At 43.0% G+C, this 12,339-nt stretch overlaps 1 protein-coding gene across 3 annotated transcripts in view; it reads right to left on the bottom strand.

The window, feature by feature from the left end:
• Positions 1–12,339, bottom strand: part of ERCC6 (ERCC excision repair 6, chromatin remodeling factor) — a 73,330-nt gene that overhangs the window by 17,386 nt on the left and 43,605 nt on the right. For all 3 annotated transcript variants that reach the window (XM_024986668.2, XM_059882529.1, NM_001191343.2), the window contains 2 exons: positions 3,141–3,311; positions 2,462–2,638 (listed from right to left, as the gene is read on the bottom strand). In XM_024986668.2, coding sequence (XP_024842436.1) covers positions 2,462–2,638; positions 3,141–3,311 — 348 coding nt within the window. The remainder of the gene's footprint in view (positions 1–2,461; positions 2,639–3,140; positions 3,312–12,339) is intronic.

Below are 12,339 nucleotides of genomic sequence, written 5' to 3' on the forward strand. Positions count from 1 at the left end.
AAAGACAAACCCAAGGTAAGGGACATTCCACAAAATAACAAGCCTATAGTCTTCAAAAATGTCAAGTCAAGCAGGCAAAAGAAAGATTAGAGGAACTATGTCAGATGAAAGGAAAGGGAAGAGACACGGGACTTACTGGACAAGTGACACAATGTGAATGGCACACAGGTCACATAACAGAACCACGCCCCTGCTGCAGACCGCCTCCTGACTCACACTCCTGCTTACAAGATGGTGTGACATCTCTGTCCTTAGTGAATACAACTGAAGGACACAGAGGAAGGGGTACAGTGTCTGCAACTTACTCACATGATTCAGAATACAAAAGATAAACTCCGTGTGCGTGTGTGAGAGGTAGGGGAGAGGGTGGGAAGGAGAAATAAGGCAAATATGGCAAAATGTCAGCAAAATGCTAAAAACCAGGGAATCTGGGTGAAGAGTGTATAGGTGTTCTTTTTACAATTCTTGCAACTTTCTCTTAAGTTTGAAATTATCCCAAAATAAAAAGTTAGGAAAAAAACAAAAATCAGGATACCTAAAGGATAATGGGGGCTCAACGGAGGAAGAGAACTCTTTTTTTTTTTTCTAATTTTATTTTATTTTTAAACTTTACATAATTGTATTAGTTTTGCCAAATATCAAAATGAATCCACCACAGGTATACATGTGTTCCCCATCCTGAACCCTCCTCCCTCCTCCCTCCCCATACCACCCTCTGGGCCGTCCCAGTGCACCAGCCCCAAGCATCCAGCATCGTGCATCGAACCTGGACTGGCAACTCGTTTCCTACATGATATTTTACATGTTTCATTGCCATTCTCCCAAATCTTCCCACCCTCTCCCTCTCCCACAGAGTCCATAAGACTGTTCTACACATCAGTGTCTCTTTCGCTGTCTTGTACACCGGGTTATTGTTACCATCTTTCTAAATTCCATATATATGCGTTAGTATACTGTATTTATGTTTTTCCTTCTGGCTTACTTCACTCTGTATAATAGGCTCCAGTTCCATCCATCTCATTAGAACTGATTCAAATGTTTTCTTTTTAATGGCTGAGTAGTACTCCATTGTGTATATGTAGCACAGCTTTCTTATCCATTCATCTGCTGATGGACATCTAGGTTGCTTCCATGTCCTGGCTATTATAAACAGTGCTGCGATGAACATTGGGGTACACGTGTCTCTTTCCCTTCTGGCTTCCTCAGTGTGTACGCCCAGCAGTGGGGTTGCTGGATCATAAGGCAGTTCTATTTCCAGTTTTTTAAGGAATCTCCACACTGTTCTCCATAGTGGCTGTACTAGTTTGCATTCCCACCAACAGTGTAAGAGAACTCTTATAAAAGTTAACTGAAGATCAAAACTCATTTAATCTCAAAATTTTAAAGGTATTAAAATGGTTTTCGATAGTCTTCCAATTTTAAAGATCTAATGTTCTTTTTCTAGTTTTAATATTTCAAAATCTGTGACTACCTCTTTTGGTGGCAGGCTTTATTTCTGTCATAACCTGGCAGGTACAGGCCCCGCCTAAGGCTGTGCAGAGACTCTGCCCCCAAATGCTACAAACTGCCCTCCAGTTGGCCCCATGTTTCTGTGAGTGACAATTCCACTCTGTCAGTCAGCCAGGCCTGAAAGCTCAGGGGTCAGCTGCAGCAGAGCTCGTCGGGCCTCCCCCACCCAATCTCCTTTACCAGCTTCCTTATCCGCCTCCACGTCTTGTCTGTTCTGTCTAGAAAAGGCCACCTGGGACTCTTGCTGTCCACCTTCTCTTCTCAGGACCGCCACCCACAGCCAGGTCCAGGCTCTCTTCACCCTCACTCCCAACAACTCCAGCAGGTCCCTCAAGGCCAGCCTCTCTCCCACCACTACGTGCAGCCTGAGCAGCCCTCCGAGCACAGCTGTTCCCAGCCCCCGGCTCAGACGCCTTCAGCGGCTCTTCCCTGCCTAAGCATTTCTGCCTCCCTTCACGACCCCACTGCCGGCGTCCACAGCCTTGCTGCAACTCCCCAAGCACCTCCAGTTGCGGCGAGCATGCCTCTCCACTGCCCGGGGCCATACAGAGTAGCTGCATGCAGACAGCTGCTCTAACCTAGAATGCTCCACTCTTTCCAGCCTGTTTTCCCAGCATCAGGTTAAAGGATATATGTCTTCTTAAATCTTTCCTGGTTTCCCCTTTTCTAAGCGTTTACACTACTTTATAAGATGCACTACTCCAATTTGCACCATTATATGCTGTCCAGAACGAATTCACTCGTCTCATAAATCTGACTGCTCTTGAATATTTTACATGATTTTTTAAAAGCTCATCTGGAAAATTATGTGCTTTTGAGCAAAAATAACTGTGATTTTTATAATCTGGGCCATTCGCCTTACATTCTGAAAGACTTGGCTACAAAGTATAGTACTTAGTAGGACTGTTTTAAGTATTAAAATGACAGAAATGTTACCTGCCCAATACATTACCTGTACCGGGGAGGCGTTTGAATACCCCCCCATGGTGATGGGGACTGAGAACTGCTCCATAAACACAGGCAGTGTGCCCAGCTTTCCTGGGAAGATGAAGTCGAAGAGAGACCACAGCTCTCGCAGGTTATTCTGCATCGGTGAGCCGGACAGGATGATGCGATGAGGCGTGCGGAACTATTACAGGAAAGAAAGGACTTTTCTATTAAATTCATCTTTTAACACATGATCACCAACCCTACCCCAAAACACTCCCATGCAATCCTGTCATTTAACACAACTACATATCATTTTGGTCTCCCCTAAAATGTAGACATTTTACGCAACTTCAATTCTTCAATTACACATAGATAAAATATATATATACATAGATAATGTATATATATGGAAGAATTTTTCTTACTGTTCAAGTTGAAGACTATGGACTAGAGTTGGATGTGGTTACACTCTAACAACTGATCTATACAAGAGACATTCAGTAACATCAACAATTAGAATCTGAGGAAACATGATTAAGGGTAAGAACAAAAAGTGTTCAGCATTAAGGCAAAACATGTATTTCAAACTCCTTATGCAAAAGCACGAGGAAAGATTCCCTAATGGTGTTATTAAGAGCAGAGAGTGTATTCTCAATGAAACACCATCCGCCTGGATACCCCCCTGTTGTAAGAGGTCACACCTGTTTGCAAGCAAGGGTGACGGCAGCATTTGGATTCCTAATTTTGTGTCCCTCGTCCAAGATCACATAGTGCCAGTCATGCCTGCTGATATCATCTTGCATCAGTCGAATGTAGGAGTAAGAAGTGATCAAAATCCCGTGACAACGAGCAATGTCTCGAACTAGTTTCTCCTACAACGATGACAAAACGGCAAAGCCAGTTTTAAATAAGTTAAATGAACGTGACTGTTTTTTTCCATTCTTTTTTTTTTAATTGGAGGATAATTGCTTTACACGTTGTGTTGGTTTGTGCCATACAATGTGAATCCGCCATAATTATATATATATATACATATGTATACACATACACACACACACACATCCCCTCCTTCTTAAGCCTCCATCCCCTTCCCATCCCAAGCATGACTCTTAAAATCTACCTTTCAACCATGATACAGTCTAAGGCACTTTATAAACATGTACATAAACATAATACATACAACCTAGTTACATATTATCACACTGGAAATCTACTTTATGTTTCATTAATCTGTAAGCTGTAAATGCTGATAATATATTCACTATTATGGGGGAAGAGAGTCAAAGAAAACCAGAAAAAGATGTAACATGTAAACACTTGCCCAAATTTTATTTTTCCAAAACATCCTTTGTGTTACTCCATATTAAACTTCCTTCCATATTAAACTGGGCTTCCCTGGTGTCTCAGACAGTAAAGAGTCTGCCCATAGTACAGGAGACCTGGGTTCGATCCCTGGGTTGGGAAGATCCCCTGGAAAAGGAAATGGCAAACCACTCCAGTATTCTTGCCTGGAAAATGCCATGGATGGAGGAGCCTGGAAGGCTACCATCCATGGGGTCACAAAGAGTCGGACACGACTGAGCAACTTCACTTTCACTTTTCACTTTCATATTAAACTTAAAACAACAAGGTGGATGAAAAGTGATTTTTGATTTTAAAATGAAAGCAAGAAAATGAAGGAAAAGTCAAGGCAATAAGAAGGACAAACCCAGAAGCTCTAACGATGTGTAACGGATTCAAGGAGGACACAGCACAAGGGATTACAAGAGGTGACTTTTTAAAATGATACCAAAACCTTCTGAGAAGACTAGAGTCCATGGAGCAAAACACTCCTGAGCGCCAGGCAGACACACTAAAAAAGCCGCACACCCACATATATGCCGACTAGATGTCTGAATTCCAAAAGTAAAACCAAACCAGAGAAATGCTGCAGCTTCTAATTAGAACAAAACAGATTTTTTAAAAAGATTCCCTTCAGAAGAAAAGGACTCTACCTGTGTTGAATATCTTTTCTGCAACACTAAAAATGTCAGAGAGCAAAGGGAAAATCTTTCCATAATTCTAAGGAGAAAGCAAAGATTCTGCAATTCTGCACTGATCCAAACTAGCAGTCATGCTTGCCAGAAAAAAAGTAAATTCCACCTTCAGACAGTCAAGGACAAAAAATAAACCAGCAGGAGGTGGCCTTGCAGTGGCGTGCTACATCCAGCTGGTGCGGGGCGCCGCCACTGTGAGAACACGGTCCCTTTGCCTGGTGGGAGGAGGGAGCTGAGGACTCCACACTCTGCACCAGAGTGGACAGCAGAGCTCCCCACCTGAGGCTCAGCACACACGGGGAGCTCACAGCACCTCTGAGAAAGGACGGAGGTCCTTACCTCAACTTACCGATGACAGAACTGTGGCTTAGAGAGAGTAAATAATATTATCAGGCCACAGATCTGGGAAGACGTGGAGCGGGATTTGAGACTAAAAAAAAGAAGCCAACTCCAGAGCTAGTATTAACTAAGCATTAGGCAACACTGCGGAGAAGGCAATGGCACCCCACTCCAGTGCTCTTTCCTGGAAAACCCCATGGACGGAGGAGCCAGGTGGGCTGCAGTCCACGGGGTCGCTAAGAGTCGGGCACGACTGAGCGACTTCACTTTCGCTTTTCACTTTCATGCCCTGGAGAAGGAGATGGCAACCCACTCCAGTGTTCTTGCCTGGAGAATCCCAGGGACGGGGGAGCCTGGTGGGCTGCCGTCTCTGGGGTCGCACAGAGTCGGACACGACTGAAGTGACTTAGCAGCAGCAGCAGCAGGCAACACTGCCTCTTAATAATGAAAGAAAATATTTTTAAGGGACGATTACATGTAATATACTTACCAATCTTAAATTACTACAGCAATAATTAAACATTAAAATAGTTAAATAATTAAATGTTAAAATATTATTTTAAATACTAATGAAACGGCTAAGGATCTAAAATACAGATCCTGTATATATATATATGTATAAAATATATATATAAAGGATGTATTTTTGCATTACTGCAAGTCCAGTATAACAACCAAGAGTGAAAACAGGAGAAAAATAAGAGTGTACTAAAAAAAAAAAAATCCCTTCTCCAAGGGTAGAATGGGGTGTACACAGGTAATGAATACTGTTCAATTCTTTACCGTGACAGAAAACAGGCTAAAGTACATTTGCAAAAAACGCAAGCCCATTTGCTGATTAATAGCTGCTGCTGCCGTTCAGTCACTAAGTCATGTCCAACTCTTTGTGACCCCATGGGCTGCAGCCCATTGGGCTCCTCTGTCCATGGGATTCCCCAAGCAAGAGTATTGGAGTGGCTTGCCGTTTCCTTTTCCAGGAAATCTTCCCAACCCAGGGATAGAACTCGGGTCTCCTACTTGGCACGCAGATTCTTTAACACCGGGAAGCCCTAATAATGGTGGTTTAGTCATGTGTCTTCGGCATAAATATCAGAAAAGAACCAGACTGTAGGACTATCAAACCACTGTAAGGCAAAGAAAGGAACAGGCAACAGACAGGTGGTTTCAGACCTAACTGGAGAAGGCGATGGCACCCAACTCCAGTGCTCTTGCCTGGAGAAATCCCGTCGACGGAGGAGCCTGGTGGCCTACAGTCCATGGGGTCGCGAAGAGTCAGATTCGACTGAGCGACTAAACTTAAAAAAACTAAACTTCAGACCTGACGTTTATTTCGGGGTTGCCATGTGACAGTGGGCTGGCAGCAGTGACATCTTCCACTAGGAGAGCATGGCCAAAGCCCAGACTGGCACTGAGAATCGAGTACACGGACGATTAAAGACATACCAAGGAAATGCAAACAAAAACCTGCGGGACACGCCACTGCTTCTCAGAATTCCACCTCAGGAGACAGAGGAAGACTAAAGGCAACTGAAAGTGCAAAAGTTAGGTACAAAGGAGCCGAGGCTCACCGTCCGTGAGCTCCTTTTGACGACTCTTAGCAGAGCCTCAGCCCACATACAGGCCCTCATTCCTCACACCCCACTGAGGCGGAAATCAAACCTAGCAGCCATAGCATGAGGTGAAAAAGGGAGAGTGAGACAGTGAGATAAAAACAAAAACCAGGGACGCTTAAGGACAAAACTCGCAGAACTGATAGAGAACGCATGTGAACAGCTCTTTGAAAAGACCCCAAAAGAGAGAGACCTCTGTAAAGTCAGCCTGCAGAACGGACTGACCCGGCAACGTGGGGGACGTCAGTTACACAGAGGCAGCACACAGAAGAGCAGCCACGCAGCGTGCGATCTCACGCCGCCCGAAACCTGAGAGGACGCGCGCTAAAAATAAATAAGTTACCGAAATGGACCCAAGAGAAACGAAACAAACCCATCAGACCATACTTAAAGACTTGAAAACAATGCTGAACTTTTCCCACCAGAAGTCTACTAGACCCCAGGGTTTTATAAGTGAAGTAGGCATCAACTCTGTGATTTAAATGGCCCCAAAATACAGAACAAGACAGCAAAATGCTGTCTTCAAAACCGACAGAAGCAACATACTCACATGTACTCCTCACTAGAGATTCATTGCTTTATAAATAAAAATTTAGCACTATATTAAGTGAATAAGGCATCACAGGAGCAGAATCACTAAATATCAGGAAAACCAATACAATTATTCATATAATCATACATCATATAAATTTTATAAATTCAACATCTTCAAAAATATTACCTTAATAAACAAAGAATTAGAATATTTTTTAATTCAATAGAATATAAGGGGTGTAACACTGACCAAGACAACTGTGAAAGAGGAAGAGAGAAACTGTCTTATATGAGACACACCTCAGGGCTCACCTAGAACTTCAGAGGTAAGAGCCATAACGCCTGGTGCTAGTGAAGGTTCGGCAAGTGAGAGCTGCACCACTGACATGACGCTGCTGAACCTCCTCCCCGTTCATGACGTGCAGTCCCTGCACAAGACCGCACAGAGGCCACAGGGAGTTAACCATCTCCTGACTATCTTTTGGTACCTTATGATGAATACACTGCCCGCCTCCACCCACTTCTCCCTGACCACAGTGCTATCCACGGCCTCGGGCCCCACCATGGCAGCGAGTGTCCAGCGAAGACGTGCAAGGTGTCCAGAGATACACTGCTCCACCTTGCACTCATCCCACCAGTGCTGAGATCCCACCTCTGGCTGAGTCAGAAGCCAGAGGTGATTGCAACAGCTCCTGTGCATCTTAATTTTCCACTGGAATTCTGAGCAGGCAGCCATTGCAACTCTACCCCATCTCCCCCTCCTCCTGGGAGAGCAGCGGCTGCTAGAAACCATGAAGCAGGCAGGGTGAGGGACAGCAGCAAATGGACGCACAGCCACGTCCTATGCCGAGTTCCAGGCATGGAGCTGTGTGCACAGAAACGGGAGAGGAGAACAACGACTGTGTGGGGCCTGAAATACGGCAGAAGTGAAATTACCACTCATGTTTCTAAAGTGTCCACTGCATCAGAGCCAAACCCTGCCCGTGTGGGTCCACGTGTTCATGGCTTTGGAACCGCTCGCTGCTGAATTCACCAGCTCAGCACCGTCATCCCACTACACTCCAAGGAACACCACCCTGAACTGGATTCTGGACGTCCCTGTACCCCAGTTAAACAAATGGGATGCTACGCCGCCCAGTTACGCACCACAAGGGCGATGCTTAGCTTCATGGGTATGTCTAAGAGTTGAAATTTATTTGGAAAATTCTGTGATTTAAGCTATAGCTATCGAAATACAAATTTTCTACTATATTCAGAAAGATGTATGATGATGAGGAAGAATCAAACATGCTTTTATAAAAAAGAGGAAGAAATTTGCTGAACGTCTGCCCTGAAAATACAACCTCCATTTAACAGCCTCTGGGTAAAAACACATCTAAGACTATTTGTTTTCACCTGATTCAATCTCAGAATTCTGTAACTGCCTAGACCAGAGTTTCAATAATGGTGAATTGTTGAATATTATGGAGGTCTCTATCCAAACACTTAAGACAAATCATCTCGGGCGGTCTCCAAATTAAAAGCTTGTAAAATATGTAACCTCTCCTAGTTTTTGCAATTAATAGGGTACATCTGCAATTAGCCTGACTTACTGAATGCAGCGCTGCTGTCATTAAAAGATGTCTGTGAAAGTGCTGCTGTTATTATGGAGGCTCAGGAGACCAATCCCTCCTAGAGGGCAAACAGTGGACTGGTGGAAAGCAGCAGCCATAAATCACACTGTCAGGCAGCAAGGGGAGCCGGGAGGAGCACAGGCACGTGAAGGCCATTCACAGCAAACGGCCCGGCGCTGCCCAGGAAGAGTTTACTGCACCTGTAATTAATTAAAATTTCCTTCAAGCCAAATCTTTAATAAACAAGGATTTGTGCTGACAATGAAGAAAAAAGGGCCCCGGCAAGATAATTTTACAATATCCTTTACAGAACAAGCGCAGCATCGATCATCTCTCGTATCAGGTGTGCACGCCGTCTCGAAAGTTAACAGGAACTAACATCGCTTTGTGTTATAATTTGTGTACTTGGAGCGGATCTGAAATATTTAGGATGCCTAAGGGACCACGTGGTCCTTTTCTACTTTTGTTATGTTTTCTCTCGACTCCCAGCTTTTAAAAAGCCAAGTCTTTTCATGCTAGCGTTTCAGAAAACGGGCCTTTTTAAAGAACATGCGATGGCAGTGGTGCCAGACGGCCCATCCTTGTGTGGACTCTTCTCTGGTCACACCCTGCCTTTCCCAAAAAAGAATTTTAACATTCTCTTTCACTGTATCCACTTGGAGCCAATGTACCTAGACACAGGGTGAAAAAGGTAAAGGATTGTGAATATCTTTGATAAAGCGAGTGTGAACTATCTCAAGCATAATCATACTGAATCAGTCAGAAGCATCAGAATGTCTTTTCTCAAGCACTGAGATGAAGAGGCCAGCCACACTCTGTTTTCAACACCAGGAATCACCTGGGTGAACGCTGCACGCTGGGGAGCACACTAAGTTTACTGTGCACCCGTACGAACCCAACACATTCTCAAAAGATACTAAAAAAAATACCCATTTTCAGGAGTTCAAACAGGGCTGAGAGAAGCTGAGCAGCTTGCCAGGTCACAAAGCTATAAAATGGCAGACCCAAGACCCAAGCCCTGGCCTGGCAATTGTAACATCTAAGCCTTTAGATCTTTATGCCACTGCTGCCTTTCCTAATCCTATGGCTCTAAATACCATGAATGAATCAAAATGATCAGTCTCCTTGAATTATTAACATCAAAACTATTCCACAGTATTACCATGTCCTACAAAGCAGGGAAAGGTGAGAGAGCTTTAAAGTGACAACTGCTTCGGAATATAAGCAAAACATTTCTCACGAGACATCTTCCAACAACTTGAAAAAAGGGTACTTAATAATTAAACAAACTTTACTACACAGTGCTAAAGATGCCACCACCTGCTGTGAGTTAGTAAGTATTATAAAACTGTCTTATTATCTTTTCATGTATTTTCTTTCCCCAAGAAAATGGTTAGTTTTCCAAGCCAGTTAGAAACATAATATCCATTTTTTGCAACTCAAATAACATCACACACCTAAGTATTGTATTTAACATTCAGAAAATGAAGATCATGGCATCCGGTCCCACCACTTCATGGGAAATAGATGGGAAACAGTGGAAACAGTGTCAGACTTTATTTTTCTGGGCTCCAAAATCACTACAGACGGTGACTGCAGCCATGAAATGAAAAGACGCTTACTCCTTGGAAGCAAAGTTATGACCAACCTAGATAGCATATTCAAAAGCAGAGACATTACTTTGCCAACAAAGGTCCGTCTAGTCAAGGCTATGGTTTTTCCTGTGGTCATGTATGGATGTGAGAGTTGGACTGTGAAGAAGGCTGAGCGCTGAAGAATTGATGCTTTTGAACTGTGGTGTTGGAGAAGACTCTTGAGAGTCCCTTGGACTGCAAGGAGATCCAACCAGTCCATTCTGAAGGAGATCAGCCCTGGGATTTCTTTGGAAGGACTGATGCTAAAGCTGAAACTCCAGTACTTTGGCCACCTCATGCAAAGAGTTGACTCATTGGAAGACTCTGATGCTGGGAGGGATTGGGGGCAGGAGGAGAAGGGGACGACAGAGGAGGAGAAGGGGACGACAGAGGATGAGATGGCTGGATAGCATCACTGACTCGATGGACGTGAGTCTCAGTGAACTCCGGGAGTTGGTGATGGACAGGGAGGCCTGGCGTGCTGCGATTCATGGAGTCGCAAAGAGTCGGACACGACTGAGCGACTGATCTGATCTGATCTAATTCAACAAATAAAGATTAATCAACTTACGTATCAAGTTTCTCTCCATTAGAAAAAGGGATCATAAAAGATAATGAGAAAAGGAAAATCCTAGATTCCTAGTAAATGAGATTTCAACTGACCATTAAGGAGATTCAGAGCCTGAAAATGTTCTTATCCGATTTGATCATTTGATTGAAAATATTGGCCACATTTTTTTTTTTGCATGGTTGCTGAATATTCATTTGATAATTCAAAATTATGCTGTCAACCAAAATGAATATTAACAAAGATAATACAGGATTACATGGTGAGAGAGGTGGGAAGCTAAAAGGAATTTAGGGAAGAAAAATGATAGCTAAGCTCCATGAGAAATTGCTTGATCATTTGATATCTATTTTCCAAATGAAAAACTTTAAAAAATTTCAAAGTTTAACATCTGCAAGTTACAACAAAACTTTAGAAAAATAATAATAATCTACTGAATAATAATTCTGGCATTATTACACTGTTAAGCTTCCCAAAGAGAAATTCTCTTCCCTTCCCTATTTTCTCCAGCACTGAATGTCCCTATACCAGAGTGCTGCCATTTTATTTAGACAGGACAGCCAGTGGCACAGAATGTTTCCCCATGGAAAAGAGGAATTTCAGCCTACAGGATGGAAAGGTAGACATCAAATGCTGGCTTAGCGGACAGAACAGCACTTGCAGGATTTGAAGTGTGATTAAGAACTGTAAACTCTGTTGCAATTTAACACACACCTGTAAGCCAACGAGTGTGCATGGTGGTAACAACACTCTGCACACAACAAAACACACACAAAAGGAAGCAGCAGAGCGATCAGATGCCCCTCAGTGCTTCATCCAGAAGCCAGAGCTCTGACCTCAGAAATGTTCAGAAAAAAGGAATTTTGTTTCCAGAAATGGAAACAAGGCCTGTGTGGAGGAATTAACACATTTTCCATATGCTTTCATCACAAATAATAAACTGATACTAATATTAATAATAAACTGTGTTTCTAAGTGGATAGTATGGTTTGAAAGATACAGAAGAACACCTTTTCAATCTTTTGCATAACAGCTTACATCTTTAGGGACATGAGACGCTTCATAACGGAAAAGGAAGCATACAAAGAGTTAAGGGTCAGAGTAAAAACACAGGCCTCCTTACTTTTCCTCAAAACTTAAGTAAGAAACTTTCAAATTAAAGTCCTCGGTAAACCATTAAGTACTAGAAAAACTATGAACAATTATATGTATGCACGTATCTGTGCATAACCAGACATCTCAGAAGGTGCAGATCACTGTCAAAAAAAAGTGAATAATCTGTTCTTTAAGGTTCTGTTTGCCCTCCAAGCAAGTTAAGGAAGCAAGACTCATCAACAGAGGCACTGACCAATGTCAATTCTATTTCCATTCGTTAGTCAATGCATTTCATTTGCTTGAAGGCTGCTTTTCAGGCTAACAGAGGAAATACAAGTGGGCCATGATATGGTGAAGGTGTAACAGAAAAAGCACAGAAGAAAATAAAAGGATAAAGAGGAACATGTGAAAAATATGCTTTTTAAAGATATGCCATCAACTAAAGAATTCTAGTACAGGATTCTGCAATAC

This window comes from Bos taurus, chromosome 28 (genome assembly GCF_002263795.3).
Source record: "Bos taurus isolate L1 Dominette 01449 registration number 42190680 breed Hereford chromosome 28, ARS-UCD2.0, whole genome shotgun sequence".
NCBI classification, from domain to species: Eukaryota; Metazoa; Chordata; class Mammalia; order Artiodactyla; family Bovidae; genus Bos; species Bos taurus.